General features: G+C 54.0%; 10 protein-coding genes across 12 annotated transcripts; 4 read left to right on the top strand and 6 right to left on the bottom strand.

Annotated features, from left to right (window-relative positions):
- Nucleotides 1-70: 70 nt before the first annotated feature.
- On the bottom strand, nucleotides 71-1,666 carry IUM83_01417 (Ankyrin repeat-containing protein; the record flags this gene model as incomplete). Of its 2 annotated transcripts, none has more annotated exons than XM_067925270.1 (1): nucleotides 71-1,666. In XM_067925270.1, one exon carries the CDS (start codon nucleotides 1,664-1,666, stop codon nucleotides 71-73), a length of 1,596 nt encoding a protein of 531 aa, XP_067797639.1. The 2 variants fall into 2 exon arrangements, with proteins under 2 accessions (XP_067797639.1, XP_067797638.1); XM_067925271.1 differs by having other exon boundaries at nucleotides 71-904.
- A 1,037-nt stretch (nucleotides 1,667-2,703) lies between these two features.
- Nucleotides 2,704-3,820, bottom strand: IUM83_01416 (FAM221A protein; the record flags this gene model as incomplete). The annotated part of the gene is made up of 3 exons (XM_067925269.1): nucleotides 2,704-2,869; nucleotides 2,990-3,229; nucleotides 3,321-3,820. The coding sequence occupies 3 exons, from the start codon at nucleotides 3,818-3,820 to the stop codon at nucleotides 2,704-2,706; spliced, it is 906 nt and encodes a 301-aa protein (XP_067797637.1).
- A 2,032-nt stretch (nucleotides 3,821-5,852) lies between these two features.
- Nucleotides 5,853-7,367, bottom strand: IUM83_01415 (Cytochrome b5 type B; the record flags this gene model as incomplete). The annotated part of the gene is made up of 1 exon (XM_067925268.1): nucleotides 5,853-7,367. One exon carries the CDS (start codon nucleotides 7,365-7,367, stop codon nucleotides 5,853-5,855), a length of 1,515 nt encoding a protein of 504 aa, XP_067797653.1.
- Nucleotides 7,368-7,429: 62 nt separating this feature from the next.
- IUM83_01414 (Impact-like protein) lies at nucleotides 7,430-8,621 on the top strand (the record flags this gene model as incomplete). The annotated part of the gene is made up of 3 exons (XM_067925267.1): nucleotides 7,430-7,594; nucleotides 7,670-7,879; nucleotides 7,953-8,621. 3 exons carry the CDS (start codon nucleotides 7,430-7,432, stop codon nucleotides 8,619-8,621), a joined length of 1,044 nt encoding a protein of 347 aa, XP_067797651.1.
- A 281-nt stretch (nucleotides 8,622-8,902) lies between these two features.
- Nucleotides 8,903-10,137, top strand: IUM83_01413 (arginase; the record flags this gene model as incomplete). Its single annotated transcript, XM_067925266.1, has 3 exons — nucleotides 8,903-9,077; nucleotides 9,163-9,345; nucleotides 9,425-10,137. 3 exons carry the CDS (start codon nucleotides 8,903-8,905, stop codon nucleotides 10,135-10,137), a joined length of 1,071 nt encoding a protein of 356 aa, XP_067797591.1.
- Nucleotides 10,138-10,348: 211 nt separating this feature from the next.
- IUM83_01412 (Impact-like protein) lies at nucleotides 10,349-11,554 on the bottom strand (the record flags this gene model as incomplete). Its single annotated transcript, XM_067925265.1, has 4 exons — nucleotides 10,349-11,008; nucleotides 11,092-11,301; nucleotides 11,380-11,403; nucleotides 11,531-11,554. The coding sequence occupies 4 exons, from the start codon at nucleotides 11,552-11,554 to the stop codon at nucleotides 10,349-10,351; spliced, it is 918 nt and encodes a 305-aa protein (XP_067797654.1).
- A 105-nt stretch (nucleotides 11,555-11,659) lies between these two features.
- On the top strand, nucleotides 11,660-13,283 carry IUM83_01411 (tRNA guanosine-2'-O-methyltransferase; the record flags this gene model as incomplete). The annotated part of the gene is made up of 3 exons (XM_067925264.1): nucleotides 11,660-11,808; nucleotides 11,888-13,039; nucleotides 13,127-13,283. 3 exons carry the CDS (start codon nucleotides 11,660-11,662, stop codon nucleotides 13,281-13,283), a joined length of 1,458 nt encoding a protein of 485 aa, XP_067797678.1.
- Nucleotides 13,284-15,467: 2,184 nt separating this feature from the next.
- Nucleotides 15,468-16,508, bottom strand: IUM83_01410 (Polycystin Cation Channel (PCC) Family; the record flags this gene model as incomplete). The annotated part of the gene is made up of 1 exon (XM_067925263.1): nucleotides 15,468-16,508. One exon carries the CDS (start codon nucleotides 16,506-16,508, stop codon nucleotides 15,468-15,470), a length of 1,041 nt encoding a protein of 346 aa, XP_067797725.1.
- Nucleotides 16,509-17,997: 1,489 nt separating this feature from the next.
- On the bottom strand, nucleotides 17,998-19,848 carry IUM83_01409 (Polycystin Cation Channel (PCC) Family; the record flags this gene model as incomplete). Of its 2 annotated transcripts, none has more annotated exons than XM_067925261.1 (1): nucleotides 17,998-19,848. In XM_067925261.1, the coding sequence occupies one exon, from the start codon at nucleotides 19,846-19,848 to the stop codon at nucleotides 17,998-18,000; it is 1,851 nt and encodes a 616-aa protein (XP_067797335.1). The 2 variants fall into 2 exon arrangements, with proteins under 2 accessions (XP_067797335.1, XP_067797334.1); XM_067925262.1 differs by having other exon boundaries at nucleotides 17,998-18,945.
- Nucleotides 19,849-21,643: 1,795 nt separating this feature from the next.
- Nucleotides 21,644-22,580, top strand: IUM83_01408 (TBP-associated factor; the record flags this gene model as incomplete). The annotated part of the gene is made up of 5 exons (XM_067925260.1): nucleotides 21,644-21,830; nucleotides 21,924-21,982; nucleotides 22,063-22,140; nucleotides 22,204-22,329; nucleotides 22,422-22,580. The coding sequence occupies 5 exons, from the start codon at nucleotides 21,644-21,646 to the stop codon at nucleotides 22,578-22,580; spliced, it is 609 nt and encodes a 202-aa protein (XP_067797244.1).
- Nucleotides 22,581-22,582: the final 2 nt, after the last annotated feature.

The following is a 22,582-nucleotide window of genomic DNA, read 5'->3' as shown; positions in this document are numbered from 1 at the left end:
CGCGCTCTTCGACCGAACGCGTGGGCCGCTGCCGTTTATATAGATACGGGGTGCCTTGGGTGGAGTTCCTCTAGGCTGCTACTCGGGATGCTCGGGACAGGCGGCGCTGCGAGAGCATGCGCACCATGTCGGGAGACTTGTCCGTCTCGCCCATGTTGAGCAGGTAGTCCGCCCCCACTTGCTCGCTCGTTACGAAGCCCGAGAAGCGCTGGAACAACTCGCAGATGGTGGCGTGGCCGTTGGCCTCCGCGATCATCATGGCGTCGCTGTCGTTCTTGGTGCGCTTCTCCGGGTCGGCGTCGTGGCGCAGCAGGTACTCTGAGATGGCCAGCGAGCCGAGCTTGGCTGCGAAGTGCAGCGGGGTGATGCCACTAGCGGTCATGACATTCACGTTGGCGCCGCTGTCGACGAGCAGCGCCACGATCTCGAGGTTCTGCGAGACGATGGCGGCGTGAAGAGGGTACGTGCCGCGCTTGCTGCAGGCCGACACCGTCGCGCCAGCGTCGAGAAGAAGTTTCACGACGTCGACGCATCCGTTGCGGCACGCTGCGATCAGCGGCGTCACGCCGGCGTCGTTGGCCATGTTGGCGTCCGCACCTTCGTCCAGCAGCAGAGCCACAATGTCCGTTCGTCCCATTCGCGCCGCAATGTGCAGGCACGAGGAACCGTCCGCCATGGCCGTGTTAGCGTCGGCGTAGTTGAACAGGATGAGCTGCACGGCGTACGTGTGGCCGATGCGGCAGGCCACGTACAGGCAGATCTCCCAGCGGCGGGCCTCGGTGAGGTCAGGCGAGTTCAGCTCGTCGATGTCGCAGGCAAACTGGCTCAGCACGTGCTCGCAGAACTCCTCCATGAACGAGTGCATGGTGTGCACGCGCACGGGCTTGACCTGCAGGGATGGCAGGGTGGTGCGCTCGGTCTCCACGTCCTCCTCTTCAGGGGTCGAGGCCTCTTTCACTCGAGACTCGACCGCGCGAGGGGCAGTGAGGTGCACCTCGCTGACTTCAGGCTCGCTGTCGCGGAAGCCGCCGTCGTCTTCCTCCTGCTCGTCTTGGTTCATCATCTGCTCGGCGCATTGCTGTCTCCAACCGTCCAAGGCCAGTGGGCGGTGCAGTGCAGCCGAGGCGCCGGCGGGGAAGTGCTCCGCCGCGCCGAGGAAGTTGGCGTAGGCCTTGAGCGCGAAGCAGCTGTCGTCCTGGAGCTTCTCACGCAGCATGGCGCCGCCGAAGCTGCTGAAGAACTCGTGCAGCAGCGCAACGAAAGCCGCGAGTGCGTCGCGACGCTCGTTGACTGCAGCGTGGTCGAGCCCCGTGAACTTGGAGCGCAGCGAGCGGCGCGACGGGAACGGGAAGGACTGCAGCATCGGGTGCAACGCGTCGAACTCGCAGCGGTCTTCGGCGCAGCGGCACTTGTGGGCGGTGCCGAGCGTCAAATGGTGGCGGTGGTGATGGCGCCTAGCCGGTTCGTCCACGCGCTCGCGCAGCGTCTTCCAGAGGCGGCGGAACTGCGAGTACGAGCGCAGCGTGGTGCACACCCCGTTGGGCGACTGCGAGGCTGGCGCGGGCGCACGGGCGTCGTTCTTGGAGAGCTTGATGGCGAAGAAGACCTTGCCGTCCGTGACCTGGTAGGCCGGCACGGCCACGTCGTACGTGTCGATCCAGCTCATGGCGTTTTGTCTTGTTGGCGAGTGCCGGGGGAAGGTGCCGGCTTCTGGAGGAAGAAAGCCGTTCGGAAGTTCGGTGGAGGGTGTCGAAGGCTTCCGACAATCAGAGCGAGCGAGATATCGCTATTCGTAGCGATGGATAGTTATTATACCCCACCGAGACCGTAAATAGAGAGGTTCAATTGGTACGAGTCCGCTGCGAGCAGCACGACCACGTTGGATCCTTTTCCGCGTTGGAAAAATGCAGATTGGCGCTGGCGCTGGTGGCGTGCACTGCGGAGCTCAGCTGGCGGCGGCCGGTGCCAGCGTGATCGTCGTAATGTTGGACCGGCGCTCAGCTGGTGTCGCACCCCTTCAAGGAGTCTGATCCGCCAATGGGCGCGCGTCAAACAAGAATTTCGGCCAATGCGCGCGCAGTCCGCCCTCCCCCTCACAATTGAACGCAAGGCACAAAAAATACGCAGACGGCGCGCCCCGTTTCTGCGTGGCTCTGGTGCGGCGATATCTGGCTCAGAGTCGCCGGCCTCGGGCTGCGCTGTTACTGCGGCTCGTAAGACTCGTCAAACTCTGACCGGGCCGCAAGCGGGCGCCGCTGCAATTGACACTGGCCCCTCGCGGTGCGGACCAACATGTGCAATGCAGGATCGCTGCTGAAAACTGGCCGTTTATAGGCCGCGCGGGCTGGCGACGCGCAGCTGAGGCCCGAGCGCATGTCCGTCGGCCAAAACGAGTCTCCCACACATCTCGATGCCGGTATCGCAGCCCCACACCCCTGTAGGAACGTACATCGTTGCAGCCAAAACTGTGGGGCAAGGCCGTCTCGTTAGCAACGGAAAGACTGAAGTACCTATCTCTTTTTTTCGGGGAGGAACACGTCGACTTTGTCCCCTGCGCCCCTGCTTGGTGCGAGGGGCGCCGCAGCTTCTGCAGGCGCAGTTCGTCTGCCAGACAGCCGATGGATTTTCGCAGCTCCATACGGCGAATGTGTCAGCGGACGGTCAGCTCGGTTGAAGTCGCCGGGTCGGTGAAGTTGAGGTGCGTCAGAGCCGCAGGTTCAGTGGAGAGGCCACCAAGTCTGTCCGCTGCACGGCGTTGAGCTCCGGTGCCAGGCACTGCGCCTGTAGCAACTGCAGCGGGTCGAAGCGCTTCTCGACGCGGTGCTGCCGGTGCGCGCTCCACGGGTGGTCGCAGTTGCAGACCCACGGACTGTAGAGACGCAAGCAAACCGGGTCAAATCGTGAGTGGATTTTTTATGAACAACATCCCAAACTAATGCACGCATCGACAACGCGTGCGACTTGCAAAAATTTGGCCCGGCGTGCTCACCTGTCAAATCCTGAGCAGCCACACTTGGGCTTTCTGCAGACGAACGGCTTGGTGCCCGGGTCGTGGTCCGTGTGCCTGTGTTTGCAGCGGCATCGCAGGATCCAGGCTCCTTCGGCCACGACGTAGAAGAAGCTCTTGCACGAACACTTGGACGAAGTGCACGCAAACGCGCGGAACCCTACTGGAGACTTCACGCGCGGATTGTCGGCGCTGCTCGGGTGCTCCTTGTAGCGGTGCCCGCTGCACACATTCGCAGTAAAATACGAACAGGGGTTAGTGCCCCTAGGAGCGAACCCTTGAGTAAAGATCAGTTGACAATGCAAAATTGTACCAAAGGCAGCGACTCTCCTCTCGCACCGGGATGCACTCGCGCTTGCATGTGTCACAGGACCACTGGATCACCGTCTTCGTGTAGCTCTTGAGCTTCATCGGAAAAGGGGCCGGAGTAGCTCTAGACAGCGCGACCAGCTCCTCTGGTTGGTGCACGAGCGCCATCGGAGGCTTCGTCACTAATTTGGAGAACTCTTTCTTGAGTTCCGCCACCGAAATGTCCTCCTGGTTACTGTTTGACTCGATGGTTGAAGTCGCAGCATCAGGTATATTTGTGCCTTCAACAGCCTCAGACTCGGAAAGCTTTCGTTCCTGCAGACGCTGCTCGTGCCGTCTCCGTGCAAACTGCTGACTCAGCTTCGCCTCCTCCTGTTGATTTGGAGTCAGCTCTTCTAGCGTCGCTGCGATCCGACTCGACTTGGACCGCCTCCTGCTGCTTGTCCGCAGCTTGCTCTTCAGAAGCTGCAAGGACTGGGCTCGCGCGGCAGGGTTCTGCTCCATCGCGTCAATAATACAGCTCGTTCCCTCGAGGCTTCTGGTATCAATTGTCCTTCGCGGCTTTTCGACCGCTCAACCGTTTGGGATACGATCATAGTCGCAATGCGACGATCAGTTGGAGCGGTATGCAGTGTCCTCGCTGCAGCTTCTGTGATGCTTCACACAGCCGAGGCGCTCAATTGCAACGCTGGGACGTATTTTAATGGCGTCAAGTGCTCGCGATGTCCAGGTGGGACGTTCGGCGCTGTACCAGGACTCACGTCACCTTCGTGCTCCGGCTTGTGTGCGGCGGGGTTCTTCTGCCCGGAGGGGTCAACTTCACCTCAACAGAAGCCTTGCGGCACCTCCGTCTTCTACTGTCCGACTGGTAGTGCTGAGCGTCGCCGTGTAGATGACGGATACTACACGATCACATTCCCAACCGACCAGAGGAACTTGCCCATGATTGACAGTTCCCTGGGTGGCGCCGGGCAGCAAATACGCTGCGAGAAGGGATACTACTGCGTGTTCGGGATCCGGAGAGTTTGTCCAGCCGGGGTTTTCGGGGATTCAACGCGAGTCACTACCCCTGCATGCTCTGCCCCCTGTCCGAAAGGGTCTTACTGTCCTGAAGCTACAAACGTGCCGATACTGTGTCCCGCCGGAACGTTTGGAGGTGAAATCGGTCTGATGGATGCTCGGTGTAGTGGTCTTTGCCCTATCGGGTACTACTGGTATGTTCGATGTGTCTCGCAATTCATGATTCCGTTGTATCTGATGTTGTTCATCTACTGTTGCAGTCAAATTGGAACTATTACCCCCACACCGTGCCCAGCAGGAACGTATGGAGCATCACAGGGTCTCATTAGCTCGGCGTGTTCAAGTACGTGTTCATCCGTCGGTGGCGTGCTATCATGCGTTCCATCCCCATGTCCAGCAGGATACTATTGTCCATTGGCAACAACAGTTCCACTGGAATGCGGATCGACAGGAGTGTTTTGCCCCGAAGGCTCGCCAGCGCCAACAACAGCTACAACAAGCTACTACACAACTTGGAAAGCGTACTCAGGAACGTCCGTGACAGGAGAGCAGCTGGCACTACAGTACGTCGAAGGTTACCAGCTTGCTATTCAGAACCAAACGACTCGATCGGACCAACACATTTGCGAGAAAGGATCATACTGCATCGCTGGTGTCATGAGGCTCTGCCCGGCTGGAACGTACGGTGGTAGCGAAGGCTTGGCGACTGCTGCATGCACAGCGCCTTGCCCCGCCGGATACTACTGGTATGTAAATCCGTACCACCAACTTGATCATTCCTTCGACATGCTCTCAAGTTGACGGTTCCATGTTTGTGCACATACTTCCAGTCCGATAGGAACAGTAGACTACACGCAATATCCCTGCACGCCACGGACATCATTTTGTCGTCAAGGCTCCTCCGTACCAGTTGCTGTCGACACCGGCTATTACACTGTGGCATCGCAAGCAGAACTTCGTACCGACGAGATCGTTTGCCCGGCAGGAAGCTACTGCATCGGCGGCGTTCATTACCTTTGCCCTGAACGAACGTACGGGGCTACCACCGGTCTTGCTTCAAAAGCTTGTTCTGGAAGATGTCAAGACGGATACATGTGCCCACGGGGCTCTACGTCTCCAACTCAGTCACCGTGCCCGGGTGGAAACTTCTGCGTTGACGGCGTTCAGTATCCTTGCCCTGCCGGTACGTACGGGGCCACAACCGGTCTTGCTTCGAAAACTTGCTCCGGTGCATGCCAGGTTGGGTACGTGTGTCCACGAGGCTCCACATCCCCCACACAGTCACCATGCCCAGCCGGATCATATTCACGAAATGGCGTATTTTGTACGCCGTGCTATCCCGGGTATTGGTGCGATGCCGCCTCTTGTGCTGCGGACAATCTCTGCTCGCTATGATCGTCAACAGCCCAGCATTGACATAATCTACACTGTTGGGTAGCAGCCTCCCCCAATTCCCTTCAGAAGTATTAACAAGACAACCGTATGAAAATCTCATCATTCGTGCCACACAATATACCTAAAAGCTCTTGAAAGTGTGCTCTTCCGGCTTGATGCGCCAAGTTGTGTACTGCTGTAGCTCCTGGATGAAAGCTTCAGAGGGTTGCTCTCTTGACTTGGGGATTGTTGCGAGGTCGAACTCCGAGAGCTCGCCGATATAAAACTGCTTGAGATAGCGAAAAGACTGACGACTGGCGTGGTAGATCTCAAACATGACGGTAGAGTCGATATTCATCGCCTCCTGAGCGATCAACTCGGAACCGCCTGGGTGCTCAGGGATCCATCGCGTAATATCCAACACCATTCCTTGCATGACCAGCCACACCTCGCCCGATTCATTACGGCGGACGACTTCCTCCCAGCGAATAGCTTCCTTGCGCACGCGGGTCTCAAACTCTCCAAAACGTCTCTGGCACACTTCCTGCAAGCCAATGCATCCGACCGTAATTGCAGCAGCCAGCAGATCATCCGTGACTGCAGGGTCAAACTTGAACTCAGTGCCGTCGTTGCGTGCTTCGTGCTCGAGGTACAGAAGCACACGGTCGAACGTGCAGCAGTCCACATCCACCTCGATAGTAGTGGAGGCGTCCTTGTGCACGCCCCTGCCCGACAGCACAGCCGACGACAGCTTAATGCAGGGAAACAACAGCTTCTTCTTGACTGGGAACTCTTCTTCATCGTTTGTCAGGACCGTGACGACGTCAGATCGCATCGACGCCAGGCCTGCGTCGCTAACAACTGTGGCATTTCGCAGCTCAAACCCCGAAGACGGACCTCCTTCCGACGACACAAACACCTGGACATCTTCATCCATGCGGCCACGAAAGGAATCGGGCATGGTGAACTCCGTCTCGTCCTCGTCCTCCGCAACGACCTCCAGTACGCGGACGAAGTAGTTGCGGCCATCTTTGTAAGGCATCACGAGTCGCTCGTGCTCCGTCATCACTCGTTGCCACGTATACTTGGCGAACGCCGTTGCAAACTCCTTGGCGTCCGTGACTATTGGAGCAGGAGGTGGTGGCGTCCGTGCGGTGGTGGGCCCCTCCTCTTCTTCGTCACTACCATCATCGTCATCCCTCTCCTCCTCCTCTTCCAGTAGCGGTCTGATCTCGACTGCAACAGCGTTGACGGTTGGCACTCTGTCCGTGAACAGCGTCCACTTCTCAGTCTGGAACTTGCAGAGCTCCAGGTTGATCATGTGCAGCTGTGAGAGGGCGATGGAGCCTCGAGCCACCGCCTCGTGCGGACGCACAGCCACCACGAACTGCGCGTGCAGTCGCGGGTGCAGCTGCGCCGCTCCGTCGGGGCCCGCAGCAGCAGTGGGGAAGTCGTCCGGGTGCAGCAGCGCGCAGTGACGCAGCGCCGCCAACTGATCGCCCGGTAGCGCCAGGTCGTCCAGCTCCTCCACGCGCAGCGAGCACGTCCAGGTCTCGGCTGCGTCCGCGGGCCCTCGCTGCTGCTTGAGACGGAGCGCAGCCGCCATGGCGGGCGCGCGGATGTCGCCCGCCGGGTTGTTGTTGGCGTTCCACGGCATCTTCTGGTGGTCCGTTGACAGGTGCACGACACCGTCGGTCGGTTGTGTGCGGCTCGCACACAATGTGTGACGTGTGCAGCACCTTGACAAGCATCCCATCCGACGAGATCTACATCACAAGTGGATTTGCCACGGAACGAACCACCAGTGCTTTGGACGCCATGTGCAGCATCAGCGAGCGAGAACAGAACGCGGCACTGCAAGACGAAGAAATCGAGGTGCTGCAGGTACGGTGCCGCCTGGAAATTGCAGAGGTTGCTGCTTGCATGCACTGAGTGTGCTGTAACTTGTACTTTGACCAGGCCATCTTCGCGGATGAGTTCCAGCTGAGCGACGGCTTTGATCAATCGCATGGCGCGCGCTCGTTCACAATCGAAGTACCTGGGCCTCACTCCATCGTGTTGCAAGTTCATCTACCGAACGGCTATCCGTCAACTGATGCCCCAGTCGCCGTTGTGCAGGAGTCTTTCGGGCTTACGAACGCTCAGCGAGACCAGATCACGACCAAACTCGTGCGTACGCTGCTTCATTGCTGTACTGCAACCCTTATTACGTTGTTGTGACTAAAGATCGAGCATGGCGCAGGACACCATCTTCGGCCGCTCGAACGGCCAAGTCTGCCTGTACGAGTGGGTCGCAGACGTGCGAGAAGTCTACGCCACACATCAAACCGAGGAGCTCGAGCCCGAAGCTGCCAACAACAACAATGCAGGACATCTTTCAGATCCGCAAGAACAGGTAGTCTGCTTCTCGTCCGACCCGCATACCCTGCGGTCGCGCACACGGACAGCCCAAGCAGTGCGTGACCGCGACCGCGAGGACAGGCTGTCCCCGCTGATCTTCCACGGCGGCACCATCGTGGACCGCAAGAGTGTCTTCCAGGGCCACGCCTGCCCCATTTCGTGCGTGGCCGACGTGCGGTCGTTCCTGGCCGTGCTGCTGGACGATCGCAAGGTCAGTCGCGCGTGCCACAACATGCTGGCGTACCGACTCACTGGCGCCTTCACCGTCAAGGACAACGACGAAGACCGCGAGGACGGCGTAGGCAGCAAGATGCTGCACCTCATGGAGCTGACCAAGGCCGAGGACGTGGCGGTGGTGGTCACGCGCTGGTGCGGCGGCATCCACCTCGGGCCCGACCGCTTCAAGCACATCAACGCGTGTGCGCGGGAGGCCCTAGAGGGCGGCGGCTTCATCGACGTCTCGCTTCCTCAGAGCAAGAAGAGGAAGCACCGCAAGCAGGGACCGCACTGACTCACAGAGGAGGTCCTCGGAGCTTTGAGGATACCTTCAAACGCCCTCAGCATTGGCTGGTCAACGGCAGCGTGGCCCCATCCTGTCGTTGTGTAGACGACCAGCCGACTGGTCTCACGTGGCATAGTGAGACCAAGTCACGCGTTGCAGTTGTAGTTGAAGTGTGCGCAAACAGATCAACAAATCAACGACTTTGACGGGGTGGGTGCGACTGTAGATTCCTGGCGTCATTTTCAGATCTGAGGCCTAGATTACCAGTAGACCTCCTTCTCCCTGTGCCAATGCTTCACCGTGCCTCCTCCGCCGCCCTGCGCCGCGTGCAGCAGCAGCGTAGCATCTCCAGCTCCGCCCTGCGCCAGTGGGACGAGGTGCGCCCACACTTCCACGCGGGGGACCACCGCAACGCGCTGCTGAGTCTGCCGCACACTGTGTCGGTGATCGGCGCCCCCATGACGTGTACGCACGCTGCCAATGCCTTTTTCCAACTCTAAGAAAACCTTATTGTGTCTCTAACGGCTGTGTTACTGGCGCGGTGGCGCAGACGGCCAACCGCTGCTGGGCACGGACGGCGGACCGGATCTGCTGCGGGAGGCGGGGCTGCACAAGACGCTCGTGGACCTGGGCTGGTCCGTGGAGGAGACGGGCAACCTCAACTTCGTGGCGCCGACTTTCAACGACCCCACGCTGGACCCTCGATACGGCAAAGCCAAGCAGTGCTTCCCCGGTCGGTGCTGGGGGTGCAGATACTATTTTTCTAGTCGATACAAGACTGATTTTGGATTTGTTTGACATTTTTTGAACAGTTGGCAACGGGACCAAGCAGCTCTACGAGGTCTTCAAGCAAAAGGCAGCCGAGGGCAAGTTCTGCTTGGTGCTGGGAGGCGACCACACCATAGGTGCGGGATCGCTGGCGGGCTTGCTGTCGGTGCACCCAGATGCTGGTGTGATCTGGGTGGATGCCCACGCGGACATCAATACGCCCGCGGACTCCGACTCGGGCAACATGCACGGCATGCCTATTGCATTCCTCATGGAAGGCATGGTGGACAGCTCCAAGGTCCCGGGCTTTGAGTGGCTTGTCAATGGCCCCACGATGAAGCCTGAGCAGCTTGTGTATGTCGGCCTGCGCGACGTTGACAAGTTCGAGCGCCGCATCATTCATGAGAAGGGCATCAAGGCGTTTACGATGCAGGACGTGGACCGCTACGGCATCGGCAAGACCATGGAGATGGCGCTGGACCACCTCTGTGGCAAGAAGCAGCGTCCGCTCCACATGAGCTATGACATTGACGCAGTGGATCCGTTGGTGGCCCCATCCACGGGCACACGCGTGCGTGGTGGACTGACGTGGCGTGAAGCGCACTACGTTGCTGAGGCCGTGGCGGAGACCAACCTGCTCGTCGGTCTGGACATGGTGGAAGTGAACCCGACGCTGGCTCCGGGTGACGGCGCCCAGATCACGGTGGACATGGCGCTGCTTCTCATCTCGTCGGCGCTTGGCAACCGCATTTTGTAATGTGATGGCATCTATGGTCGCCCTGAAAAAGTCACTAGGAGAGTGCACGTCACCGCGAGTATTCAGCACACGTGTAGGTAGACACAACGAATAAACATGAATCAAAACATTCTCGTGATAGCTAGTCGGGTTCGAAGTTCCACGTGGCTCTCACTGCAAACGGCGAAATGATCAATGGTCCCCTTCAACACTTTTCCTGCACTTGTAGGGATCACCGCTTATTTTTCTTCTTGGATCCGTGGTGAAGGTTTGCCTCATCCAAAAATCCTCCACCCTCGAGTACTTGCCGCGCACAGGCGTTGATATGCTTGAACCTGTCAGGACCAAGTTTGATTCCACCGTACCATCTCGTCACCACAACGGCCACGTTTTCGGCCTTGAGTAGTTCTAACAGATTCGAAAGCTTGCTGCCAGCTCCATGCTCGCCATCCTCATCGTTGTCCTTGACAGTAAAGTCGCCAATGATGCGATATGCCAGCATGTTGTGGATCGCCCGTTCAATCTTGCGGTCATCTAATAGCAGCGCAAGGAATGAGCGCACGTCTTCAACGCACTTGACCGGGCATGCATGCGCTATGAAGGTGCTCTTTCGGTCGACAACTGTCGTTCCATGAACAATCAGCGGGGCGATCACCGCTTCACGCTCGACATCGCGCACCAGCTGCGCTGTTCGTACACGAGGACGCAGCGTTTGAGAGTCCGACTCGAAATACTCCACCGCATCAAGTCGGGTGACGGCTGCGACCCCCTCCTCCTCACTGCCATCAGACTCAGCAGCTGCATCAAGTATAGCATTGGCATACTTCTCTCTCACGTCCTCGATCCACTCGTACAGGCACACCTGACCGCTCGAACGCTCGAAGATGGCAGCCTGGAGCAGCGGCCAAAACGTGACCACGTCAGTAATCTCCACTCTATCAAGAACCCCCCTCCATACCAACAGCTCCAACACACCAGGTTCTCCAGAATCTCATCTCTCTGCGCGTTCGTCAGTCCGAAAGACTCGTACACCTCAGCGATCGGCGGGTCCACGGACGGATAACCCCGAGGCAGGTGCACCAGGAGCACGATGGCATGAGGCCCCGGCACTGAAATGGTGAGGGACCTGGCCACCCCTGGCTGATCCAGGTCGCTCTTGAGCTGGATGTCGTCCTCGAAGATGGACTGCACAGCGAAATCAATGCCAAATAGGTCAGACAAAGCCCCAACTCGATGGTACCAGGTCATTTGCAACCGGATTACCTGCAATACTTCAATTTCCTCGCTCTATTTCAGCGAAAATCACATCGAAACGCACATCGCCAGCACACAAACACAAAGATGATGTCCATAACGGTGAATAACCAGCTATTCTCGCGGTATTAAGCCTTCATTTTGGCCACTTTGGGTCTACCTGGAGCTCCGCGTTGTCCTCCATGACTAGCAAATTCGCGACTGATTTCTGTCCAATCCGACGTCGCACCGTTTCTCCTTTCGTCCAATCACCGAGTGGCGCAGGCAGCTCCAGTCAGCAATAGAGACCATGGAGACCAAGCGCAGCGCCGAGCAGCTCGGCCGCGACGCCCAGCGCAAGCGCCGCAAGCAGGCCAAGGCCGAGGCCAAGGACGGCGGCCAATGGGACCGCTGCATGTTCAAAGTGGTGCGCAAGAACCGCTACTGCAACATCGCCAGGTGGGGAGTTCGAAGATGTGTCAACGCGTCTCGAAATGATTGCAAACTTTGGCTGACTGTGCTGTTGCTGCTGCTGCAGAGTGCCCGGCTCGCTGTTCTGCGGCAACCACCTGCCCGACAGCGACGCGGCAGTGAGCAAGAAGTCGCAGAAGTTCAAGGCCGCCACTCGCCGCCGCGTGTCGTGCCCGGTGGACGCGTCGCACACGGTCTACGAGTACGACCTGGCCAAGCACGTGCTGGTCTGCAACCGCGTCAAGGACGCGGACGCCATGAAGAAACTGCCGTACTACAGCCACAACATCAACTCGGGCAGCCAGTGCACCGACAAATCGTCGGCTTCTAGCGACGCAGCAGACCAGAACGTTGCTGATGAGAAGGAGGAGAAGGATGGAGAGAAGGAGCACTCGGAGCCCTCTGCTCAGGAGCAGCAAAGCATTATTGACAAGCTGCTTGCCATCGACTTTGCGGATCTACGCAAACGCATTGACGCTGCGTACACTTCGTGCGTCGGTGAGCTGGCGCTGGAGAAGCTGCACCACAAGTGCTGCGCCAAGCTCTTTGAGGAGAAGAGGAAAGCGGGCGCGTCGCAAAGCGTACTTCGGCACATTGAGCAGCAGGCGTCAATTATCGGGCACATGGAGCAGGCGAAGCTCTTGCAAGACGCGAACGCTGCGTTCGTGGAGCTTGGAGCTGGAAGAGGAATGCTGTCATTGGCCCTGGCTCAAATGTTCCCGGACAGTCTGTTTGTGCTGATTGATCGGGCGCACACGCGAGGCAAGGCCGATCGTTTCATCGGTGGTGACGGCAAGGGTGATGAAGCTGCGAAGGACAGCTCTACTACGTTGCGTGCGAAAATCGATATTCGCCACCTGAACTTTGCCGGAATGCAGGAAGTCGTGGACAAACCTGTCGTCTGCATGTCCAAGCATTTGTGCGGTGTAGCCACTGATCTGTCGCTACGTGCTATTGCAAACACATTGCCAAAGCACAAGAGTGACAATGTGGTTTCTTCTGAAGATTCGCCGAGTACAGTCAGCTCTACCTTCCAGGGGTTGGCTATCGCGCTTTGCTGCCACCACGTTTGTGCGTGGGAGGACTACGTGAACCCTGAATTCTTCCAGGCCCAAGGATTTGCGTCCGAAGAGTTCCAGCTACTTTCTAGCATGACGTCGTGGACTACCTGTGGCATGGGTCTCGAGGGTGACGCAGTGCAGCACATTCTTGGCATCAGGTATGGATCTTCGTTAGTTTTGATGGATTTGCTCTTCTAATTCATTACCTGGTTGTTCTTATTTTTTTTTACTTTTGGAAACTACAGCAAGGATGAGCGTGCAATCCTGGGACGGAAATGCAAGCGCATCATTGACGCTGGTCGTGGAGCGTACCTAAGGCAGATGAAGCTGAATACCCGTCTCGTTCACTATTGCGACACGAAGGACAGCCTTGAGAATTGCCTTCTGCTTGCATGGCGATAAAAAGTGAAATACGTGATGTACCGACGCGATTTTGTCCATTCTCTTCGGTGATAATGTTATGATGTTTTTTGATATCTACTTCGAAGTACTTTACAGGTACTACCTACTATTGCACTCACCAAATTATACTGAGATAGGGAGCAATTCAATTGCTGCGCTAGCAGCAACAAGGTTAATTCGGATCTAGCAGTACGTACACCGGTGGTAAACCGGTGTTGTCCGAGGCCTCCACGGTTTATTTTCGTTTCACGATCTCAACACCCTCTTGAATGTATTACAGCGTGGCTATAATCGCTTCATCACCCGCGTGTTTCCTTCATGCTTTGTTCTGTCACCTTTGCGTCACCTTTGCTGCCATCCGTGGCTGAACCAATCATCTTATTTTGATCAACGGCAAATTACGTTTCCATCTCGCTTATTGAAAAGGAAATTTGCAAGTTGTACCACAGTCAGATTGGGGCCTCGCGTGCACAGTTCGCTACCACCATCCACAACGACTGCCTTTCAATAGCCAGCGGAAGTATTGGAGTGAAGGCACACAACACGATCCAAATGTGTGATCCCATGATGTGAAAAGTATATGCTGATACTCGCACACATACTCAAACGAGCATCAACAGAGTAATGACTAAGTATCTCTTTATTATCTTGCTTCGTTCAGAGGGGAAAAGAGCATGTTTTAAGCCATACTGTCTTGTAGACTACAACTTGTAGCCAAATATACCATTTTAGAGATCGTGACTTCCCCTCACTAATGAAAGATCACATTGGGTGATTTAGGAAAATGTGCTGCACATACATATCGGTAACATAACGTCGAGAAGGCGGTCATAGACGTCAACTTTTCGTAGACTTTGCTTAGGTTCTACATCACATTTGGACTCCAAACAGACCCCTTACCCAAATTAGACGCACGGCTTTCCAATAGACATCGGCGATCATAATACATGTACTGTATAACTTCCATAACTTCTATATTATAAAATTGTCATATTCGTAAAAATTCCAGAGCTCCGACCTTTCATGTGCGCTTTCTCATTTTCTTTGGCACTTTTGAGTGCCTTGCTGGCCGGGCTGAAAAGGCGTAAAGAAACTAGGGTCGTCGGTGTTATCAAAGGACGCTTTAACATGATAAGGCTACACGGCTGGTGTTTGTTATGAAAATATATCAGTTTGCCCTCCTTTTCTTGCGTCTGCGTCGAGAACGCATGCGCCATCAACATGCTCATCCTACAGGTCTCGAGTTGGATTTGTGCGGCGACGATTCGAATATGGCGTTGTGTGTGACGGTCTACGAGTTGGATTCAAATAAATAGCGGACACTAAAACGTTGTTTGAGTATCTTTCACGCTATCCCCGTTTATATTTGGCTTAGAGCGGTGGAGAGGTTCTAACAGTAACAAATATTTTTGAAAATGGATGTGCTTTTTGTAGCTTTCCATACGAGCTTTCGCCTCCGATGGCACGGAAACTTAAGTATTTTGGCGTACCTAATGCGCCGTAGTGATGAAACCGTAATCACCATTATTCAAAGAGCTTTTAATCTAAATGTTTCAAACTTTCGGGTGTAACATATCGATTAGCAATATACCTATAAATAAAAGAAACGAGTGTACACGTAGGTGCTCTGGTGGGTATAAAGGCAATGATGACACCATTCGTTAAGACGCCTGGGTCGAGGCTTTCCAACCTCTGGAAGCTGGAGCTGACTCATGCATGCACCTGGTCACTCAGCATGTAATCGATTGTCTGGGCTGTAGCGCCATTACCACCAACATCAACTTGATACTATCAGGTCAATGAGAGCATTGCTTGAGTCCCGTAGTTGCACTTGCGACAGTGTCCGATGATCAAGACTTGATTCTTAAAATGTGTCGTTGCACGATTTTCGATTTACACACCTCCCAGACCACTCTTTCGCCATGACGTTTGCGCGTGGGAGGCCGTTCTTCTCGGCATAAGAATTTACGGCCGAACTTACTTGCCAGCACCACGTCGTTGACCATGTGTGGCATGGGTCGCAGGAATACACATTCATGGGCAAACTAAGGACAGCCGCAAATGCTTGTGCCTAAAGATATCTTACTTTTATGGTTAACTGAAAGGGATTTCGAACGTAAGCGAGTGGATTTGAGGAGTAAATTCGTGTCGATCCATGCGAAGATAACTAGACGTTTAAAGTTTCTACTCGTTCTTCAAATTTGGCGTATTGAAAAAAACAATGCTTTGATCCACCTGTTGAAATGCGGATTCAAACTCCTTGATCTTGCCATCCGGGAACAAAAGTTTTAACATCTCGGCCAACTCCTGCTCTTCATCCTTTGCGGTCTTTTTGCTAGCTTTAACAATTTCAACACCCTCTTGGATGTATTGGAGCGTGGCTTGGCGCACGCCTAGACTGGTCCCTTTAAAGTTGTCCTTCAGCTTCGATTCGCCAATTGTGGAATTGGTGGCTACGAATTTCTCCTTCAATTTGCATGATCTGATCCTTCCACGAGAGACAACAGTGTCTCGGGCGGAAAGTGTTATCCATAGCTCGCACAACTCATCCAAGCACAATGAAATGACACGGTTCGCAAGCTTCAGGTTGGCCGCCTTTTTGTAGCTTTCTTTACTCACCTTATCATAGGCATCGAGCACGATAGCAAGCATCATGTTCAGCAGCACAATGCCCACGACGATCATGTAGATCCAGTAGAAGGCAACAGAGAAAGGGATATCCTTGATCAATTCGAAGTCGAACTGACCGAAAAGCATGTTGATGCAGGACGACATCGATTTAGTCAGCGACGAGAACTCCTCCGCTTGGTCACCGAAAATCATCGAGCCGATAATCGTGAATCCCGTGAAAATCACGATAAACACCACGAAGAAGGCACCAAACTGCTTCAACGCGCTGGCAACAGTACGGGTGAGGATATTGAGCTGTGGGTGGAATCGGAATCGATTGAGAATCTGGAGACAAAGCAACGCGATGACAACTGCGCCAATTGCACGAAGAGTTGCAGTGTACTGAGCTATTGCCTTAAGATCATTCACGACGGTGAGAAGGGAATCGATGGCTGCATTACTGCCACTGTTGTCAGCTTGAAACGGGTCCGCGTAGTTCGAAATTGAGTCTTGAAAAGCTGCGTCGTTCAGCAGGCTTACAATGGTACCCCACACGGCGTAATACGCGCAGAGAACTATTTCGACGCTGAACAGGCTAAACACACGGGAAATCATGTCACGTTGAGATGGACGGTTCAGCTTCTTTCGCCAATCCAAGACACAAAATGTCGCCCAGACGATCGACGTAGTCATCCAAATCCAAACAAGAACATCGCTTGCGTAGGAGCTTTGGCTTCGGTAAGGAATCGAAATAGTTGGCCGTACCAACGCGGTAGGTATGACATATCCGCCTTGGTCGAGTTTCAGCGTTAACTCTGTCACCACGTATCCCTCCAGCTCACCATTATATGTCAGTATTGAAATGACCGCTCTGTCGGTCGCGTTATTGATCCAGGTGTCGTCAGTTTTCCACTCATTTAGTGTTTGCGATGCTTCAGTTGCATTGAGGCTAAAGAAGAGAATGTAAGAGAAACGAGTAATCTCGCCTTGATGACACGTGGTGTACAAGTCGTACAGATAGGTGTTTGGAGCACAGTCTGACTCGGTCCTCCGGGTCACTTCTATAACCACTCCACCCAGGCTTTTGCTGAAAAGACCTATGCGAGCATAGTCTGACGAGTTCAATTCAAAACCATTTTGGTCTTCGGTCACGAATACGGATGGCACAAACGAATTGTTCAGCCAGTCAAAGACATCACTGAGCTGGCCAATGTTGAAGAACTTCATGGGTGAGCTGGCGGTAACTGCGTCGCCACCTGATGACGCGAGTATTGAGGACAGTCCGTGGGCTTCTGCATACATCCGCGAGGTGGGGATATGAGTGAACAGTACTGACGTGAAGAACCCGAGGTAAATCGCCGAGAATATAATTCTGCCTACACAAAGCAGAATGGTTTTGTCGTGGGCAAGAGCTGCAGTGACATCTTGGAGAGGAATCGCCTTCGCGGGGGGGGAATCGGTGGTCGGCTTCGTCTCTCCGGTTTCGAGGTCTCCAGTTGTACTGCTATCCGCGACCGATGCCGCCATCTTGCTTTGTTCGATGGCAGATCGATTTTTTCAGCTGCAAATTGCAGCACACCTTGTATGACTAGCGTGTTTGAGGGTAGGTGGGATCTTTGAAAGTAAGTCCGCAAGCAGGTGTCTCTGGTTTCGGCAGTTGCCTTTCAATAGTCAGAAAATGAATACAATGGGGCACCAAATGAGTCCGTTTCGCACACATTCGGCGCTGCACTCTTAAGTGCACCATCAAATCGCAAGTTGAAACATTGCGCTCCATCGCATTTAACACATTCCCATCTCTGAATTTGGATATTAGTTTCACGGGACCCAGCAGCAACCAAAAGACACAACGAGGTGCAACCTGGACTTTCAGCGAAGTTATTCATAACGTGTCATCACGCATGCCCCCCCCCCCCATTTGGATGCTCCATTACATGTTTCACATCGGATCCTTCAAGTGCCCCAACACTACAATTGTAGCATGCTGGAAGACTATAATCGAAAGAAGTCAACGAGTTTAAGCTAAAGAGAACTATCGGTTTTGGAGCCTGCATCCATCTTCCTCTGGCAGTCTTGCTTCGAATTGAAATACTGTAAGCACTTGCTACTCTTCCTTGCACTTCGTATCACTGGATTTCAGAGCGTTCACAATGACAATACCTTGCTCAATGTGCTGAAGGGTGGCTTGGAGCTCCTCGGCGCTGACGCTTGCATCTGGAAATAACGACTTCATGATTTCTGGCGTCAAGGCTGTGTGCGGGTTGTCCTTTAACTTTTGCAGAAGAACCCATTCCAGCAGACGAGGTCTGATCTTGCCTCTGGAGACTACAGTGCCCCGGGCGAAGAGCACGATGCGTACTTCACACACCACGTCCCAGCAAATTGAAATGACGCGGTTCGCGAGCGTCATGTTCGCCGACTTCTTGTAGCTGTCGCTGCTGACTTGTTCATAGGCATCAAGCACGATAGCGAGCATCATATTCATCAGCACGATGCTCACTACGATCATGTAGATCCAGTAGAATGCAACCGAAAACTGGAGGTCTTTGATCGAGTCGAAGTCAAATTCGCCAAAGAGCATGTTGATGCAGGATGCCATTGAGTTATCCAACCGAGAAAACTCCTTCGCTCGATCACCAAAGATCATCGAGCCGATAATTGTGAACGTTGTGAATATCACGACGAACACCACGAAGAAGGCACCGAACTGTTTCAGTGCGTTGGCTACGGTGCGGGTGAGGATGTTCAGCTGCGGGTGGAATCGGAATCGATTGAGAATTTGGAGACCTAGCAGGGCGATGACGGCGGCGCCAACCACGCGAAGTGCTGCAGTGTAATGAGCGATTGCCTTGAGATTGTCGATTACATAGTTGAGAGATGCAATGTCGTCTTCTGTTCCGTTATCAGTATTAATGGCAAATGGATCCGCGAGCTTCAATAGCGAAGCTTGAAAGTCGTAGTTTTCTAGCAAACTCACGATGATAGCCCAGACGACGTAGAAGACGCCCATAGCTACTTCGACGGCAAACAGACCAAACACACGAATTACCATTTGGCGTCGAGATGGACGGTTCGCCTTCTGACGCCACTCCGCAACACACGATCCAGCCCACACCAGGGCCATGAACATCCAGACCCAAACGAGAATATCGCTCGCATAGGAGTTTTCCTTTCCATAAGGAATCGAGAGGGTTGGTCTTGTCGACGCTGTTGGAGTGATGTAGCCACCGGAATAAAACTGCAGCGTTAGCTCTGTGACCACATACCCTTCGAGCTCACCGTTGTAGGTCAGCACCGAGATCACCACTCTGTCAGTTGAGTTGTCAATCCAATTCTGGGCTTTCCAATCGGCGAGAGCTTGTAGTGCTTCAGTCGCGTTTAGACTGAAAATCAGCAGGTACGAATTGTATTCGCTCGGAAGTCCTTCATATGCATGGCAAACCGGGTACACTTGAAAGAGGGACCCACTCGCGCCACAGTCGATAGCGGTCTTACTGTAGATCTCGACGAGGACGCCTCCTAAACCCTTGTTGGCGCCCCCAATACGACCGTAGTCTTCCGAGGCCAGGTCGTTGCCATTCTGGTCTTGGGTCACGAAAACGACTGGTACAAATGCGGTATTCAGCCAGTCGAAGATATCGCTGAGTTGGCCAATGTTGAAAAATTTTATGGGCGAGTTGGGGGTAATTGCATCGCCTCCTGACGTCGCCAGCACTGAGGAAACAGCGTAGGCTTGTTCGTACAACCGCGCGGTGGGGATGTGACTGAACAGCACGGAGGCGAAGAACGCGAAATAGACCAATGAGTAAATGATTCTCCCGACGGAACGCACGATCGTTTTGTCGTGGGCGAGAGTTTCGCGTGCTTCTTGGACGGTGATCTCGGGCCGGGGTGAATTCTCGGTCACCACCCCGATTTCGACGTCGACAACGTCGTTGGGCTTTTCTGCCTCCATCGTGAACGGAGCTTTTGCTGAAATTGGTGACGTCTAGAAGCTTGGTCGTGACAGGGAACTGGAAATTCGAGAAGTGTGGGTTGTCGTTGCGGTTGTTGCTACTGTTTTCGATGCCCAAAGACGAATCCGTTTCAGCTTGTTCTCATGCACGCCACTGCACCATTGTTAGAATTGACGCCCCATTTGGTTACCGACCAGGAGTGCTGGGGTGGGTTCATGCTCCTCATTCCCACCTCTCCATTTAGCAGCGGAGATTGCACGACACCAGCACCACCGCTCCATCTCACCGCGAGGGTAGATCGTATCGTGTTCATACATGCACGTAGCCATCTCCGTAAAGTACGAGACATCAAAAGTTAACTGTGGCAAATCGGCTAGATGTCGAATTCCACAGATCACGCGCGTGGCGGTGTGGTCTCTAGAGTGCCTACTGTTGTGTGAGTAGTGTTTGTTCATGGATCACATAGCAGTATGTTTGCCTGCCTAGATCGTGGCTATGACAAGCAAATGCTCGGAATATAGAAAATCAAATTATATCTGAACAATATAATCAGTGATTTAATATCTGGACATCTCGCAATAATGCCAATTTTATTTTATCGAAAAATATAACTAGTGGAACGAACCTTAACAATAATATTGACTTTTTTCAATACTTTTTGGTTGTTTTACGTGATGGAAAACCAATATTTAGTACAATATCATGTTTTACGGAAACCTGGAGATCCCAATAACCTGTTATTTTGTCAATATAATAATATATTTATTTAAGTCCTACAGCATTCCTAATCGAGTTTAGGACAACGAGTAGGACGTAACTTAAAACGAGTGCTTTCGGACGATTTATGTCTAAGGAATATTTGGATTTTAGGGCAAATAGGACACAGTTAGGACGAATTAACCGCACCCGTCAGCAAGATTGAGGAAACTGCGTAAGCTTGTTCGTACAGCCGCGAGGTGGGAGTGTAACTGGACAGCACGGAGGCGAAGAACGCGAAATAGACCAACGAGTAAATGATTCTCCCGACGGAGCGCACGATCGTTTTGTCGTGGGCTAGAGTTTCGCGTGTTTCCTGGACGGTGATCTCGAGCAGTGGTGAGTTCGCGGTCACCACGTCGACAACGTCGTTGGGCTTTTCTGCCTCCATCGTGAACGGAGCTTTTGCTGAAATTGGTGACGTCTAGAAGCTTGGTCGTGACAGGGTACTGAAAATTCGAGAAGTGTGAGTTGTCAGTGCGGGGCAAAAGCTTCGTGTGCTTCCATGACAGATTTTGCTGACTGGGTCGCATTCGAGGTCGTCTTCTCCCGACTTCGACGTCGTCAACGGTATTGTGCTTTTCAACCTCCGTTGTGAACGGAGCTTTTGCGGAGATAGGTCCTTAGAAGCTTGGTTGTGACAGAAAACTGGGAATTCGAGAAGTGTGGGTTTCTGTTTCCAAAACCCAGATCCGTTTCGGCTCGTTGCCGTCGTTAGAAATCGGCGTACCATTATGTTACCCAATCGGCAGTGTGCAGTGTGCAGAAGCAGGTTTGTGTTAAGTTCCTCGATTTGTGCATATCGGCGATCTGTCCCAATTCTATCGTTATTTTCTTTCTGGTGTGGCTTTAAGGTGAATCGAGTAGATGTACACGCCGGCAGTGGCTAAGGATACCTAGAAACAAGGTTACCTAGGAAACCTTGTGCAGTGTGTGCTGTAGAAGCTGAATTGTGTGCCGTTGCAGTCATCTCCGCAAAAGTACGAGTTCCCATAGTTTATGCGCTCTCATTTGTGTTAATTACGGCATTCCGCGAGCATGGGCAGCGACGCCAAGGCCAAGACGAACAAGCGCCTCCACGAGGACGAGGGCGACGCCGACGAGCGCGATGGGGGCGCCAACGTGCAGCCGCTGGACATGCTTTCCATGCAGCAGCTGCTGGAGTCCATGGGCGCCGATAAATTCGAGCCACGCGTCGTGGCGCAGCTGCAGGAGTTCGTACACCGTACGCACCTCCAAAACATTATACTAGGCGTCATTAGGACAAACATGCATTATTCACAGACATTATTAAATTATATTGTTTATTATGGTACAGGCTACGTGACGGAGATCCTGGTGGACGCGCAGGAGTACTCCATGTATGCAGACAAGCAGGTGGGACAGGAACTAGAGACGGAACCAAGAGATACAGGAACGAGGCGTGACGCTGTCATTTTTTTTTCTTTTCGTGGTAGACCATTGACTCTGACGACGTGCGGCTCGCCATCTCGTCGAGACTGAATCACCACTACGCCCAAGTGCCGCCTCGAGACGTAGGTGGATGTGATTTTGAAGCTGTGAAGCCGAGGATACTGACGGGAGATGGTGTGTTGCAGGTGATGATGGAGCTGGCGGACAAGCGCAACAGCATCCCGCTGCCGCTGATCTCGAACGAGTACGGTGTGCGCCTTCCGCCGCTGCAGCACCAGCTGATCACCAGGGAGAGCGACCGGCAGGACCCGGTGCGTCGTTGCTGGAGGTGGGGATTGACTGGAAGGAGATCTCACGGCTTACCTTTTATTTATTGGGGGTACATATTGCTGCTGCACTGCAGAGAACGCCGAACACGCCCCGTCTTGTTGACGCCGCAGGGTTTGGAGCTGGACTCAGAGCTGACGCGGCGCGGCCTCCCATGCACCCGCGCATTGAGGGATCGCGGAACAAGAAATTCTCTCGCAGCCCCATCCCAATTAACCTTAACTCAAACATGTAGGG

The sequence above is a fragment of the Phytophthora cinnamomi genome (genome assembly GCF_018691715.1).
Source record: "Phytophthora cinnamomi strain GKB4 chromosome Unknown Contig14, whole genome shotgun sequence".
Taxonomy (NCBI): domain Eukaryota; phylum Oomycota; class Peronosporomycetes; order Peronosporales; family Peronosporaceae; genus Phytophthora; species Phytophthora cinnamomi.
This window is presented reverse-complemented; position numbering and strand designations above follow the sequence as displayed.